Source organism: Elgaria multicarinata, chromosome 11 (assembly GCF_023053635.1).
Source record: "Elgaria multicarinata webbii isolate HBS135686 ecotype San Diego chromosome 11, rElgMul1.1.pri, whole genome shotgun sequence".
In the NCBI taxonomy this organism is placed as follows: domain Eukaryota; kingdom Metazoa; phylum Chordata; class Lepidosauria; order Squamata; family Anguidae; genus Elgaria; species Elgaria multicarinata.
Genome location: NC_086181.1, coordinates 18,195,399 through 18,211,783, shown reverse-complemented (window position 1 = coordinate 18,211,783; position 16,385 = coordinate 18,195,399). Strand labels below are relative to the sequence as shown.

The following is a 16,385-nucleotide window of genomic DNA, read 5'->3' as shown; positions in this document are numbered from 1 at the left end:
GCAGCAGCAGCAGCATTATGGGGGAGGGATCAGGATCGGATTTGCGGAGGGGGAGCAGGAGGTGTGATCGAGGAGTATGCCCAGTTCACTGTGGCTGTCTGACGTTTGCCCCCACCGGATCAGAGCTGATGCTTGTCACTAAACGTCAGACAGCCACAGTGAACTGGGCATACTCCTAGATCAGCGGGGGTCTCGGTTGGCAGGGTTGGGGGATGAGGGTAACGCCTGGTGTAGGGGGTTGATATTATTTAGTATTAGGGGTAACGCCTGGTATGGGGGGTTGATAGTATTCAGTAGTATTCTAAATAACGAGAATAAAGCAGAAGTCAGTACTTGGGTCATGGAATGGCTAGTATGAGGGATTTGTAATGGGGATGGGGGGGAATCAGAGTTTGATATCAGCATCACCTTTCAGTTAGAGCAGCCTTACTGGCGTGCTCCAGTTGTTTTGGACTACCACTCCTATCATCCGTGGCCACCTGCTGGCTGAGACTGATGGAGTTGGTAGTCCAAAACATTCAGCAGCTAACTTACGGGAAGAGGATTTGCTTCAGGTGTTGTGGGAAGGGGAGTCCTCAGTTGGAGGGCACGCTGGGAGAAGGTTCGGTTTGCCAGAGGAGGTGAAGGTTGTTACCAAGCATTGGGGGTCAGTGTTACTTGGGGGGCTGAAGCTGAAGTTGGTTTGGGTGCAAGGAGGGGGAAGCCCCTCTGGTGGGGGTGGGGGTGAAGGCTTCCAGTCTGGTGTCATGATTGGAGCATAGTATTGCAGCTGAGATGTCAGAGCATTTTTGTCTGGAGAGGCGTGAATTGAGGAGGGAGATAGGAATCTCGTATTTGGACAGTGTAATGAGCTTCTCCTCTTCATCCTTGTTACTTTTCAGGCTCCCCTACCCCACCACACCATGCAAGTAGCTGAGGATGCCTGTACCCATTCGGAGGATGAGCTGCTCTGTGAGTCAAAGTAAAATATTCACTTCTGCCCCATCCTGAACAAAAGTCCTTTTTCTTTGGCAAAGAAGTCCACAGAAGTTACTGGTCCATTTGTTCACCAGTGCTCGTGTGAGTGATTTGTAACCCAACCAAGAAGGGGGTGGGGAGAGGAACCACCATATTTTGGAACGCTGCCTTGGCTGGTCACCTGTAGATGTTTCTTACTCGCCGCAGGTGATCAGTTGAGTGACACTTCCTCAGCCTGCCTTTACATCATCCTGAGTCTATGATATGGGATATATGGGTAGGCTGAATGCTCAAGGAAGTCCTCACGTCTGCCCATGCAGGGAACGGATCCTCCAGAAGGAGGAGACTTTGAGGGACACAAACACGAAGAATTGGAAGCACTCTTTGTAAGGACTGGGGAGGTTATATGGCAGCGTTCACACACCCTTTTGTCCACCGGATATTTTGGAGTGCAACTCCCAGCATTCCTGCCCATCAGCCATACTGGCTGGGGCTTTTGGGAGTTGAAGCCTAAAACATCTGGAGGGCATGAGGCCTAGGGAACACTGGTTTAACGGGACAACCACCCAGAACAGGATTAGTGGTAGGGAGTTGCGTAAGTACTATAAAGCATGCGCTGATGTGGCATTCTCCCTGTCTCGATCTTTGGATTTGAGTGGCGGTACCTTTGCCAATGTATTTATCTCTTGCTGTATGTAGTGAAGGAGCTTAGGGTCTCCCCACCCCCGACCCCAAAATTGATCCTCACAACGATCCTGTGAGGCTGTCACTGTTCCATGGGGTTCCGTCAGGAGCGGTTTTGCAAATGTCTCTCTTTTCCCTCCCGCTCAAGTCTGTGAAGACTGCCGCCTTTATTTCCGGGACTCCTGCCCGCAGCACGGACCCCCCACTTTCGTGGCCGACTCGCCCGTTCCGGAAAGGGCTCCATCGCGGGCGTTGCTCTCCCTGCCCGAGGGACTTGTGGTCAAGGAGCGTTCCCAAGGAGGCTTTGGGGTCTGGAGTGTTCTGCCGGCCCTGCCCCGTGGCTGCATCTTTGGACCCTATGAGGGGGAAGTGGTCCGGGCACGTGGCGACTGCACCCGTTACTCCTGGGCGGTAAGACCCATGACTCTCCCACTGGTGTCCATGTCCCCCCTACAACATAGAACAGGGGTGCAGAACCTCTTTCAGCCTGCGGACCAAATGCCATTTTGGAGATGCTCTCAGGGGGCCTCATTCCAGTGGTGGGCGGGGCCAAAGGCAAAAGGGGCGGGGCCAAAATGCCAGCCTATTTTAGCTTCAAGCTCTTACTGCCAGTAACGAAGCCTTGGGAGAGGCATTTCAACTTTTTCAGGGGAGGGAACTGTGCGAAGGATGGGAAACCCACCCACCCCGACGATTGGTTGTTGGGGAAAGTGGGTGGAGCCAGAGGAAGAGGGTGTGGCCTTCTGGGCACCCCCTCCCCAGCCACACCAGATCCGATCCCGGAGACTGAGGTTCTGCACCCGTCATAAATTTTGCTGTGTTCGCTGGATACAATGACTGGCCTGACTCGAGTTCAAATCTTTCCTTAGTCTGGAGGTTCATCGTGGAGCCTGGGGCAGTGGGACCGCTAGGGCTGGACCTCGAGGCCCCAAATGACCATCCAGAGAGCAGCTGGTGATGAAGGAAACAGTAAACTGCCCCAGCAAGAGCGTCTGGTCCAGCAGAGGCATGTTGGAGCCCACCAGGCCTGCAGCAACCATTCTTCTTGTTTTTAGGGCACAATCCTATGCATTTTTAGACAGGAAGAAGTCCTACAACTCCTACCATGGCCGGCTGAGGAATGCTGGAAATTGTAAAGCTTTTATTCTGTCTAAACCTGCATAGGATTGCACCCTTTAACATTTTATAGTTAGGGAGCAGTTGACTGGGCATGTGCATGGTGTTACAGTTGCTCTTTTTTAAACTTAAAATATATTCATATTAACCTTTCCTGAAACAAAATGCTTATGCCTGAGTAAATATATTTAGGATCAAGGCAGCAGAAGCCAAGTCCGTAGCCACAATAGTGCTATGAATTACTTGAGTTTAAAATGCAAAACTACACATGCTCAGAGTATTTCTCTCTCTCTCTCTTTGTTAATCAGGGTTGACTAACATGTTTTTGTTTCTTTGTCAGAAGCTTGAGATGGAGGGGAGGGGAGAACTGTTAGTTGCACGGTTCACGACTGAAGCAATGCACAGCGTAAGAAAGTGCCCACGCTTCTTGCGTATTAAACATGCAGCGCGACATTTTATTTACATTTTAACTAGAGCATTTTTACGGTACCCGTTAGCCGGAAAGCGTCCCAGGCAGTCTCTGCCTATAGGCTTACAATCTAAAAGACATAACCCGGGGAGGAAAAAGGGGAGGGGAAGCAAACGGAGGCACCAATTGTTAAAGTTTAATAGTAGCCCTTATAATGACGGGCTGCAAATCATTCAGAGAGAGGAGGGGCTTGATGGAGCTGACCTTCCAGCCAGGCTTATGGGATGGCCTTTAATTTTATATTTAAACTTGAGGAGGCTTACCTACAGCAGTTTCCCAGCTGGACGTTGATGCCTCCAGGCTGTGCCTTAGGAATATTATTTACCAATCGCTGATGGGGGTTGCTTGCTATTTCTAAGGAACAGGGAAATCGCCGTAGCCACAGTTCTGCAAAAAACAGTCCTGGCTTCCTGCTTATGCCAGTGAGACTTCAGCGAACCAGCTCTGTTGGCTTAGGTCTGTTTGCAACTTGAGAGCCTTTGGCGAGGTTCTTTTTGCGACAAAGGGAAGCGGCGCACTCAACGGAAGGGACATGGGATGAGAAATAGGATGGACCATTGGGTCGTGGTGCAAATCGTACCCCAACAATAGGACACGTCTACACTGGTGAAGAGATGGACTATTACTTGTGTAGCCGTGCAGACCCTGACAGCTTTTCTTGTTTTTAGCAGCAGGTTTCAGTCCCTCATGGGGTCACAAATAGACTTGCTGATAAACTGTCCAAGCTGCAGTGTGCTGGTATTTTTTATATTTTGGGCCCCACCCCATTTTGCCTTCAGCCCCGCCTACCACTAGGATTGCCCCCCCCCCAAGCTTTTCCGAAATTGAATTCGCTCCTCAAGTTGAAAGAGGTTTGTCGTCCCCGGTGTAGCATTTCAAATCTCTGTTCTGCCACAAAGCTTTTGGGTGACCTCTCAGCCTATAACCTCCTCCACAAGCACGTTGTGAAGTTAAAGTCACTGTGTGCAGCTTTGTGACCTGTGAAATAAAAATATAATTGTCTTTGGAGCACCCCTGAAGAAAGATCTATACTTGGAATGGGTGAGCTTAATAAATAGGCTTCTGTTTACCCGGCGGTTTCCTCACTTCCCTAACCAGATGTGTCAGGCCACATTTCCTATCATCCCCAGCTGCCATGTTGGCTGGGGACAATGGGTGTTGTAGTCCAGCACAGCCGGTGGGTGTCATGTTGCAGAAAGCTGCGATGGACCATCCTTTGACCACCTATGGTTATATCATTATGAAACCCAAAAAAGCCAATGAGTAAATGGTGTCTTTATTTTTGGGCCTCGTGATGTCGTTGCTTCTCCCAACCTAGTGCCTTCCTGGGATTTTGGGCCACAGATCCCATCATCCCCAACCATCAACGAAGGCAGACATGGTGAATGCTGAACTAGGCATAGGCTCAAGCTGTTCGGAGAAAACGCCAGCCATGGGTCGAGAAGCGGCATACCTTAGTCCAGTCTGGCATGCGCCATCTGCTATAACTGCCCCTTCCACACCAGTGTTAGGGTTCAGCATCCGTCGTGCCTGTTCCCTCCACACTGAGTAGATGGGAAGGTTGGCCGTTTGCACCTTTTTGTGTCGGTTTTAAACAGTGGAGGCTGGTGGCTGTGATGTCGGTGGGGCTGTGAATCCATTCTGAGTTTTAGTCAGTAACAGCTAGAATCTAAAAGAGCTAGCCAAGATGCCGGACCCGGACTGAGAGAAATAAGTTTAGGCTGAAGAAAGAGTGGATGGCCCAGTCCAAGGTCACCCAGTAAGCTTTGTGTGGGGATTTGAACCTGAAGCTCCCAACAGCCTAACCACTAGGCCACATTGTCATTGTCAACTCTATGCTTCAGGAGAAAAAGTCACACAGTCCTCTTGCCTACCCAAATGCAATCCCAAGAGGGAGGCAAAATACAGTTTTAAATAAGTGTGTGTGTGTGTGTGTGTATCAAAACAAGAAGAAATGAAAATACCTCTCAGCAAAAGATTTACAAAAAGACAGCCTTGCTGCCACTTGGGATATAAAAATTGTTTGAACACTCCCTGCACTGGAGTTGATTTTTTTTAAAAAATTTAAGAATGCTGTGGCTGTGCAGACCCGAGAGTTTATCGCCTTCCACCAGGATGCCACCAAAAACTCCGTAAGCACCCATGATGCTCCAACGTCTGCTTTCCACACTGCGGTTGCTGTAGCAGCAAATCCACTCTCTGAGATGTAAAACAATCCCATTTTCAAGGTTCCCCACAAAGGTAGCTTTGTAGAGGAAAGCCCTTAAGTGAGGCAGGGGTAGGTAGGAAGTAGATCAGGATCTACTGTTGGATCCGTGCATGATTTGCAGTAGATCTGCAAGGGGTTCCGACTCCCAATCGTTTTAACTGTAACAACAACAAAAAGATTCCTACATGCACATACATGCAAATTTGGTTGTTAGAAGCCCAGATCTTTAGTTCTTATTTGTATATATGTAGGTCATCCCAGTGTACTGTTCATGGGGCGGGGGGGGGGGTCTCATGATTTGCTCCGCCTCTTAAGCCACCACTGCCTCCCTGTCATTATTTTGCATCTAGCTCTGATTGCTTGACCTTTGGGCTTCTTGGGTGTCACAAGCCTGAAGTTTGTCCACTGCTTGCCCTGTGGTTTGTGGAGTTTTTCAGATCTGCTGTAGGTGGCGCTCCCTTACCAGGTGACCCTCTTCCTGTCTCTGCTCTGGCATGCCTTTAGCCAACCCGAAATCCACCCGAGATTATGACCTGGTTTGCATGACATGACCGCCCACCATGGCTTGATTTATGCAAGGGGGCTGTCCCATGGTGCCGTGCGCCATTTTTTCATGGCACCTAGCCTGGTGTGGCTTATGTCAAGTGAAGCAAGGGTTGTTTGAAGGTTAGACAACCCTCAAATGACCTGTTACTTGTAGGGTATGCACCACATGGCAAGCTGGGTGCCTGTGGGTGCCATGCAGAAACGGTGCCCGTGTGCCCACCAGGATGCGACAGCCCTGGTCAAATAAAGCCTTGGTGGGCTGATGTGTTATGCCAACCAGGTTTATAAAGATTTATGGAGGGTAGCCTGAGTGCCACATAAGTACCAACTTCCTGGACCCAGATCGTGGCCTATTTCATGAATGCTGGGATCCATTTTTAAGCCCATGACCTTGGCCATCCACTTGCAAGTCCAAGTCTCATCCCATGGGATCATCCGTGAAGTTGGACAAGTTGGAAGTGAAGAGGGGGGCGTTGTGAGTGAGGTTGGAGCTTTTGGTTTTCTCCTGATGGTTCCATCCCTTCTTCAGGTGCGGGAAAACGGCTCCTATTTCTTTGTCGATGCGTCTGATGATTCCAAGTCCAACTGGATGAGGTGAGCATCTTGGGAGAGGGCCCCAACAAGAGCAGAGAGGGAAATTTCCCCCGCTTAGCTTAGTACACACGTGAGTGAGTTTTGGCCCCATGAAGCCCCCACAGTACACTGGAGCTGCACCCAAGGTGGGGTTGGGGAGGGGTGGATCTGAATATCCTGATAGTTCTCCGGGGGTGGGGGGATTTGGAAGAGATCAGCAACAATTGCCAATTGTTTAGCAATAGCAGTAGCAAAATGACTCTTCCTCCCTACCTTCACTGCCCAAAAGCGTACTGTCGAAATGAAGAAAGCAGGGCAGCCTTGTGCTCTGCAGAAGTTTTGGACTACAACTCCCAGCATTCCTAACCATTGGCTGTGGTAGGTGGGAGTTGAAATCCGGAACATCTGGAGGACACGAGGTTGTGGCAGGCTGGCTTGGGGTAAGCAGGGGTGGAAGGGACATGTGGACCCGTCCAGTTGGGGTACTTAAAAACAAATCCCTGGGCTCAGAATCCTCTCCTTCTGCATGCAGGTCTTTTGCACCAGGCTCCAGTTGGGGGATCTCGGGGTCCTAATAAAGAGAAATCCAGTCGATCCCGCCAGCCTGCAGCCTGCCCACCTAGGTAGACACTCCTTTAGTCATTGGGGACTGCTCCGAGCCTGCTTACCAGGTGTGGGCTGGCCGTACCCTGGAGGTGTATGCCGTGGTTCCCGCTCGGTGCATCCACCGACGAGTCAAACATGACGCATGCCCCAGCCTCAAAGTGTGACTCATTGCCCTTCCTCTTTGCAGATACGTGGCATGCGCCTCCACCGAGGACGAGCAGAACCTGACCGTTTTCCAGTACCGGGGATACATCTACTACCGGGTCTGCCAAGCCATACCTGCCGACACGGAGCTGCTGGTGTGGATAGGAGAAGAGTACGGCCGCACTCTGGGATTGCGCCTGGGTAGGCAGAAGGAGGGGCGGGGAAATGCATCTCAGATGTCTTAGCACAGCCTTCCCCCTACCTGGCGCTCTCCAAATGAGTTGGACTGCAATTCCCATAATCCCCAGGATTTGGCCGTGATGAGAGTTGTAGTCTGACACAGCTGGAGGCCCCCGGGTGGAGGAAAGCTGTCCCAGCATGCACTCCTGTCGTCTTCTCTCCCGGCAGCCCTTCTGGCTTTTCATAAGACCGTGGGAAGTTGCCTTGTAGCAGCTTAGACTTATTTGTCCATCTGGCCCAATATTGGCAATTGACCACAGTTCTCCTGGGTCTCGGACAAACATCCTGTCTGTCCACCACCTGATGGATTCAACGGGAAATACCTGGGATTGAGCCTTCCGCATGCAAAGGTGGTGCTCCGTCACTGTGCTGTGATCACACACACACACACCCCACCAGCATGGCTGGAGATGTAGAATGTCTGCTAGCCACAGGATTGGGGTCATCCTCTTCTTAAATACACCCCACGACCCTACGATTGGGTCCAGGGGTTTATTTAGCAAGAGGTTTATTGCATTGCCCTTTCATTTTCCTACTGCTGACAGCAGCTATAAAACGTTATCTCACCGAAGGCTTTGTTCTTAGGATTCTATGCCCACAGAATGCTGTGCTCTCATGGCCTGAGGTCATATTCCGTAGCTCCCCACACCTTCCATTTCCCCTTAACAGGCCTCTATGGGAGTATATATGAACCCCACAGCCCACCTTCATTTCTCAGCCTCTCCAAGGTAGAGTGTCGCCAGATACTGTTGAGCTGATGTCCAGCTTTAGATTTTGGTGAAACCGTTTAAAGAACGGATCTCTTGATTGACTGCTATTTTCAGAACTGACTCCTTGCGGCCAGATCTTGGCAAGGCGTCTAGAAGTCCACTTGCCGCGCTCACCATGGCAAACTTCTCTCCCTGCACTGGTAGGCAAGACGACGCCCTCCTAGTTCTCCTGGGCTTGAAGCCAAGGAGGAGAGTCGGGGGAATCATCCCAGATCATGTGCCCTGAGCACCCCCAAAAGCTTAGCTTGATGTCAAACAAAACTCCAAATTAAGAGAATTGCAGGGTCGCGGCAGTTGCACATTTGAACTTCCTACCACAGGCAAGGTTTGCGGATTCCCACTGATGAACTCTCAAAAACAAGGAACATTTGGGTGTTGGCGAGAATCAGAATCCATTCGATTATCCAGCCAGGCATGTGGCATTTGGCTCGTAGACATATAGGAAGCTGTCTTATCTCAGGTCAGTCGTGTCTCTCCAGGGGATCCAGAACTAGTTTATGGTGGGCCGGATGATGGCAGTGGATGTGGCCGTGCCCACTGATGCTGGGAGGAATAGCTCCTCCATGCACCAGCTGAGTCAGGTGCCTCCTCCATGCGCCTCTCACCATCCCCATCACAGTCAGTAAAAGGTTTACGAAGGAAAACTTGACCAGTGCTGGTAAGAGTGAGCACTCCTCCCAGCCGAGCCCCCTACGGCCCACATCCCCACTGTTATTTCCGACCTGAGGTTGGAGATAACCACGGAGGATCCCCTGCATGCTGCTCCCCCTCCCAAATGCGGAGAGATAATTAGAAGATAACAGCAGGGATTCCTGCAGGAAATTCCCCTGTAGGGGGATAACAGCAGGGATTCTCTGGAGGAATCCAAGGGGACCCCATGGACCACAGCGGAACCTGCGTGAGCCAGACGTTCCTTCTACTTCCATGGCCTTCTCTGACTGACAGCAGGTCTTGGACATCTGTGACCTGATCTTTTTTAACTTGTGATGCCAGGGATAGAAGCAGAGACTTTCTGCAGATGAAGCCAAGGCTCTGTTATTGAGCTATACTGCAGGTGCTACTCAGGAGGATGTGCCTGTGGAGCGTGTCTGCCAGCTTGCTTTTCCCTCAAGGAGACTCTTCCTGTTCCTGCCCTGCCCTTTGTGGTCTTGTGGGGCCCTTGGTTCTTCATCAGAAGTAATGGGGTTCTTCTTGGACAGCCTTTCCCCAACTGGGTGCCCTCCAGATATTTTGGATTTCCAACTCTATCAGCCCCTGCCAGCAAGTTATATTCCAAAACATCTGGTGGGCACCACGCTGGGGAAAGGCTGTGCTTGGGGGTTCAAGGTGCTGAATAGGAAAAGGGATGGAAAGGAGAGAAGGGAGATTTCTGGGAACTGGGGCCCTTGCACCTTGAAAAATGTGGGGGAGCCTCTCACCCCTGCGTTGCCATCTCTCCCCCACCCCAGGTGAGCATTTTAAGTACGAATTTGGCGAGAAAGAGCTGCTGATGAAACTCTTCCAGGAACTGCACCTCAAGACCCCGCCATCGCCTCCCGCTCCGCACGCCCCGTCCTCTCGCACCCAGTACCTGTGTGGAGACGCCACCGCCTCTTCCCTCCTGCCACTCCACAAGCCGGCCCTTCCACCACCGGGAGGGAGCGCTTTCCCCCTGCTGGAAGGGACACAGAACCTGGTGGGGCTGGGGCGGGCCCAGAGCCGCTACTGGACCTTCTTCGGCTTCCAGGGGGACGCCTACGGCCGCATCCTGGACAAGAGCAAGATCATCTGCAAGCTGTGCGGGGTGCGGCTGAGCTACAGCGGCAACACCACCAACCTGCGTCAGCACCTCATCTACAAGCACCGTTGCGAGTACAACCAGCTGGTGGGGGCCCAAGCCACTGCCCTCGACAAAGGGGCCGCGGGGACAGGTGAGTTCGGGGCCTTGCGGAGCCCCGCCCCTGGCCGGACCACGCGGGCCGTGGCAGACTTCATCGTGCTGGACCTGATGCCTGTGGAGGTGGTGGAAGGGGAGGGCTTCGGGCAGATGCTGGGGGTCCTGGATCCCAGCTACAAGCCCCCAGACGCCGCCTCCTTGGCCCACACGGTGCTGAGGGACATGTACAGCCACGTCAAGGGGAAAATCTGGGAGCTGGTTCGGGCCCTGCCCCAGTGCTCCCTCAGCCTGGACATCTGGCGCCACAGCAGCGCCCTCACCTACCTCACGCTCACCGTGCACTATGTGGACGACTGCTTTGAAGCCCGGGCCCGGGTCCTGTCGAGCCGCCCCGTCCCCGAGGAGCCCAGTGCCGAGAGCCTGGCAGAGGCACTCGCCGAGGCGGCCGAGGCCTGGGGGCTGCGCAAGAGCACCTCGTACACCATGGGGGGCCTGGGACCAGCTGCCCGGCAAGCCGCGGCGGCCCTCGGCTGGATGGCCCTGCCTTGCATAGGGCAGGCCTTGCGAGCGGCCATGGAGGCCGCCCTGAGCCAGCCAGCGGCCCAGAGTGCCTTGGAACGGCTCCGCCGCTTGGCCTCCTGGGCACTGGCCGGCACAGGCCGCAGCGAGAAGCTGTGGGCTCAGGAGCCTCTCCTCCAAGCTCACCTCAGCCGCTTCCTGCGAGACGGGGGCAAGTGGCACAGTGTTCACGCGGTCCTGCAAGGCCTACTGGAGCACAGCGAGCCTCTGGCGGGCCTCGGCCCTGATGGGGAGGCGACTCTGCGCGCCCAGGACTGGGCCGCCCTCCAGGACACGGTCAAGGTCCTCAAGCCCATGGCCATTGCTACCTCAACATTTACCAAAGACCCCTTCTCCAGCCTCTCCCTAGTCAAGCCCGTGCTGACCAGCCTCCTTTACAAGCACTTGGTGGCCAGCGAGTGGGACTCGGCCCTGGCCCTGGAAGCCAAAGCGGCGGCCCACAAGGAGCTGAACCGGCACTTCTCCAGCCCGGATGTCAACAAGGCCCTGAACCTGGCCTGCGCCTTGGACCCCCGCTTCCGCGGCCTGGATTTCCTGAGCCACGCCGACCGGGTGGAAACCCTGCACTCGCTCAAGACGGAAGCGTCGCGCCTGGCCGAGGCGCCCGCAGTGGCGGCGTTGTCCTCCAGCCTGCCCGATGTGGCCTCGCCGCCCGCCAAGCTGCCCAAGCAAGACGCCGGCATCGAGTTCCTCCTGGGCGACCTGTGCAGCATGCGCAGCGCCTCGGGCGCCAGCTCCGCCCACCAGCAGGCGGAGCAAGAGACGGCCAGCTTCCAAACCAGCAAGGCCTCCGCCCTGGGCCAGGAGCCCCTGCAGTGGTGGAAGACCCACCACACCCAGTACCCGCTGCTGGCCCGGGCCGCCCGCCAGCTGCTCGGGGTGCCGGCCACCTCGGTGCCTGCCGGCTGGCTCTTCAGCAGCGCCGGCGATGCCATCCACATGAAGCGGCAAGCCCTGACGCCGGAGCACGTGGACATGCTGGTGTTCCTCCACGGCAACCGAGCCATGCTGTATTAGGAGCTGTGAAGGGGTGGGGGTGGGCAGCAGAACCCCAGGTCCTCCACACACACACCTCCACAAGGGTTTGGGGGAAAGTGGAAGGGAAGCTTCCTGGGGCGGCGTCTTCTTCCTCCCCCCCCCCGCTTCAGGGGCCAGAGCAGTGGGCAGGCCCTCCCTAACCCTGTTCTGTGTGTTTGGGGGACAAGTGGTTGAAGAGAAGCAGAGCCAACCATTCCAGTCTTTTTCAGAGGGGAGGGAGCCAAAATAGCTGGGCGTCAAATACAGCAGTGGCAATGTCATACTTTTGGAGAACAGGAATAGTCCACTTTCGGGGGTGGGGGGGAGGAAGAGGCAACTGAGGAGAAGAAAATGTTCACAAGGAACCACAGGAGGCCTGAAGTGCAGGAATATTCCACGTGTGCAAAGGAATTGGGGGAGGGGGGGGGCTTGGGTATGAGAAAAAGTTGATGTACACATAGCTTGCACCACAGCTGTCGGGAAGAGAGGCCCACAGCGGAGGGAGGGCAGGAGCGGTCCATGAAAGGGAAGGAAGGAGGAGGCATTTGAGGACAGGAATGGTCCATGAGCAAGGTGGGGGGGGGAGAGGACACAGAGGAAAAGAGGCAACGCTGGAATGCTCCATGTGGCCAGGAAGATGGGTGGAGCTCTGACTGCAAGGAAAATATCCATGGTAGGGAAGCAGATAGATAATATATATTGATGGAAGGGGGGGCTAGAGGAGTACCTCATGTACCAGGGAGGGGGGCGGGGAATGACATGAAAGATTCCAAGTGTCTGGAATGTAATTAGCTGATCTATTGTGTATTGAGGGATGGAGAGGGAGGTTTTTCTTCTATTACGGTCCCCTGTATCCCCCTCCCCTTCTATAAAAAGAAGGAGACGATCATGTATTACTTGGGTCTAAGGAAGAGGGTGCAGTGTTAATGGTTTGGCATTGCCAGCAGCAATTGGAGAGGTTTAAGTAGAAGACACACAGATCAATACCTTTCCCCACACCTTTCTCTTGCCTTCAGGGGAATGGTGGAGAAAGTAGTAGCTGGAAAGCCCATCCACCCCCACCCCCACCCAGAGTGGTACCTCCTGTGCACTGTGAATGTATCGGCCGCCTTTTCTCTTCCGCTCTGTGCCACCCCTCAAAAAAGTCCAAGGAACAGATCGAAGAGGAGAGGAGAAGCCCCAATCCTCTTCTGAGTCTGCAATACCCCCTGGCCGGCCTTCCACCTTACCCGGGCAGTAAATTGACCTAAAACCAAAGAAAGTATTAACCATTCCTTCCCCCACCCCACGCAGTCCCCCCCTATAACCGACCCCCCTCCCCCACTCATCCTTCATATATGCACCGCTTTCCCTCCCTTCCCCCCCCCGCCCCTTATTTTTGCATGTAGTTGAAACGTTCAAACTTGTAATGGGAAAAGAGAAAGGAACAAATCTGAGAATGGGAACAGTGAGGTTCCTATTATGATCATCATTGCCCACATCTTGGGGGGTGGGGGGTCTGGCAAGCCTGGCAGGGGCCATGAATCTTTGCCTCCCCCCCCCCCACTCCACATGCAACCTTGAAACAAGTTTTGGTTTGGTTTGTTATTTTTAGTTCAACTTCAGTGCTTCAACAAGGAAATAAAAGATGTTTTATTTTAAAGAAAATAAAAGGTACTTCGGATTTTATTAAATGGCAGGAGGGGAACATGGGAGTGGGGCTGTTACAAGGATTTACCCCAAGGCAATAATAGAAATACCCTAGGACAGCCTTCCCAAACTGGGTGCCCTCCAGGTTTTTGGGACTACAACTCCCAGCGTTCCCGACCATCGGCCATGCTGGCTAGGGCTGATGGGAGTTGATGCCCAAAACATCTGGAGGACACTTGGTTGGGGATGGCTGCCTTAGGAAGTGGGGCTAAGGGCCAGGTGTGCACATGAGAGAGGAATTCCACTACACCCCCCTCTGACAAATGAATGTGATGGATCCGTTAGCCTTTGACTCCATCCATGATTCAGCCCTATTGCCATCCCATGTTGTTTTTCGTGGGTGCCCCTTTGTGTGTCTGTACTTCCTGAAGACCTCAGAACCCTCATATTGCTAGAGTTTTCCCCTTTAACCTCCTAAACTGCATCATAGTGATAGACGGCTTTTACTCCTGGCGGGGGAAGCCAACACATACAGTGCACCTTGTGCTTCTTCTTACTGAACTTTCTTTAGTGGTGTGAAGAGGGAGGTCAGGCTGCCCCACTGTGGCCAGTCAACACAGGGTACTGGACACTTTAGGAACACAGGGAGCTGCCTTATACTGGGTCAGACCCTTGGTCCATCTAGTCCGGTATTGTCAACACTGACTGGCAGCAATGGCTCTCCAAGAGGTTTCAGGCAGGAGTTTTTTCTGGCCTACCTGGGGATGTGGGGACCGAAACTGGGGCCTTCTGCATGCATGCCAGGGGCTCTGTCGCTGAGCTACAACTTCAACCCAATTCAGCCTTCAGTCCTAACTCTGCACTAGGACCAGCCTAGGGAAGGAGGAAAGTGCAGGTAGGGGAGAGAATTTGAAAGCAGACAGGGCAAAGAGTTTGTTGGCCCTAAAGTCAGTATTTTTTGCCTATATAGGGGTGGGTATGGTATCCCTAGGACTTTTTTTTTAGCTGTTGCCTTTTCAGAAAAAAAGATGGCCAGCGTTTTTCCCCATTGCAGAATGTATAGGAAAGGAACCTCTCGTGCAAGCACTTGAGTCATTGCTGACTCCTAGAGGGAGGCCTGCTTTCACTGACAGACTTTGTAGTGGGGTGGTTTGCCATTGCCTTCCCCAGTCGCAGTTACCTTTCCCCCAGCTAGCTGGGTACTCATTTTACCGACCTCGGAAGGATGGAAGGCTGAGTCGACCTGAGCCGGCTGCCTGAGAACCAGCTTCCGCTGGGATCGAACTCAGGCCGTGGGGAGAGTTTCGGCTGCAATAACTGTCGCTTGCCACTCTGCGCCACACATGTATAAGAGGCCCCTAAATTAAAAGGGGCTGTAATTCTATGATTTCCTTAAGGAAGAAAAAGATGGGACACTAGGGTTCCATGATCTCAATGACTGAACTCCAAATCAGCCTCTTTGTACCTGTATTTTTCCCCCAATGGGGCTAATGGAAGATTCAGGTGATGGAGTTTAGATTTGGAGCTCCATCACACCTACTTTTTTTATCCTGTTTTCATCCATGTTTCCCACCTCCATTTCCCTCCATTTCCCTAGTCGAGCGCTGGGCACTTTTACATCTGTGAGCCATTGCGCTCTTTCAGCTCATGTATCTTTTCACCTGGAGTGCTACTAATGCCAGCGAAATCTCCCACCCTGCCCCCTACGTTCTCCTTTTCCCTGCAGTTAATTTTTTTATTATTATTATTTCTGTGCAAATATAATGGTACAGCAGCCTGAAACTGTGCAATTACGGTAAAACCACACTCTATACTTTCCCCTAAGATCATATTAAACAAACTCTAGGGAAAGAAAGGAGGGAGGGAGTGCATGGGCCGACGCTGTTGCTGCCGCTTGGCTTGGGTAAGGTTTACAGGGGAGGAGGAGCGAACGTGCACTGCAGCTCGGGTACCATGCGCGCCGGTGCCTCGCTCCATTTCTTAAAAAAACAAGTCTTTAACTGTGACGCTTCACAGTACTAGGGAGGTGCAGGGGTGAAACACCACCGCCACTGTCCAGGTGCACTTTTCGCATTTCTAGTCATGTCTATGCAGGAGTAAAAACATAGTTAAATGGGACCTCCCTCCCCTTTCTTGGTTTAGAGGAGAACCGCCCCACCATCCTCTCTTGTTATCGAGACTGCCCTTAGACACACACAACAAAGAATGCAAGGACAGCAATACATGGGAGGCAGGAGCATATTTATTTTGCATGGAGTGGGGAGAAACCAGACTTTCCGCACTCCAAAAAGAAACGAAGCATGGAGGGAAAGAGGCGAAATGAGCGCAGGACAGGAACAACGTCATGTGAGTACCAGGCTGCAAAACAGCATACCAGGCATGGCGAGTGCATGATAAATCGCTGGTGTGATGGAGCACTTGGACAGCAGCCCAGAGGGGGGATGTTAAGAGGGGGGAAAACAGCACTCCTCTTCTGGTCAAATCTGAGGCCCACCCCAGCTACTTTACTCACGCACAGATATATCTGATCATGGATTTCCTGCAGCATGTCTATTTGGGTCCTTCGGACCAATTTTTTAAATTTTAAAACATTTTTATAGTGCCATCTTGCCATTTCTGGCATCGTGATGCTTTATAATAACCCATAAAACAATTTCCATTAAAAAAAAAAAAACTTCAACCCACATTAAAATTTCAGCCACATGACCTTCATCCAGTGGTTTGGGCTTGCAGGACTGATCTTTAATGAAGAGCCAGGAGTGTGGGTGGATCTGGATCACAACCGCATCGCAGGGCTTTAACTCTTTCCCCCTTGCCACAGTTCTGATTGACCGGGGGGGGGGGGAGGGGGTCTGTGCCTGCTCTTCACAATGGGAGGACACAACAGGTGCCAATGGAAGCTTTGCTCCCGTTGTGAAGAGCAGGTCCTGGGGGTGGGTTGGGGGTCCAGTTGGGGCAGTGGCAAAGGGT

At 52.8% G+C, this 16,385-nt stretch overlaps 1 protein-coding gene across 1 annotated transcript; it reads left to right on the top strand.

The window, feature by feature from the left end:
- Window positions 1-902: 902 nt before the first annotated feature.
- Window positions 903-11,794, top strand: LOC134406528 (E3 SUMO-protein ligase ZBED1-like). The gene is made up of 5 exons (XM_063137998.1): window positions 903-951; window positions 1,790-2,052; window positions 6,511-6,575; window positions 7,348-7,505; window positions 9,763-11,794. Exons 1-5 carry the CDS (start codon window positions 903-905, stop codon window positions 11,784-11,786), a joined length of 2,559 nt encoding a protein of 852 aa, XP_062994068.1. The 3' UTR covers window positions 11,787-11,794.
- The last annotated feature ends 4,591 nt before the right edge of the window (window positions 11,795-16,385 follow it).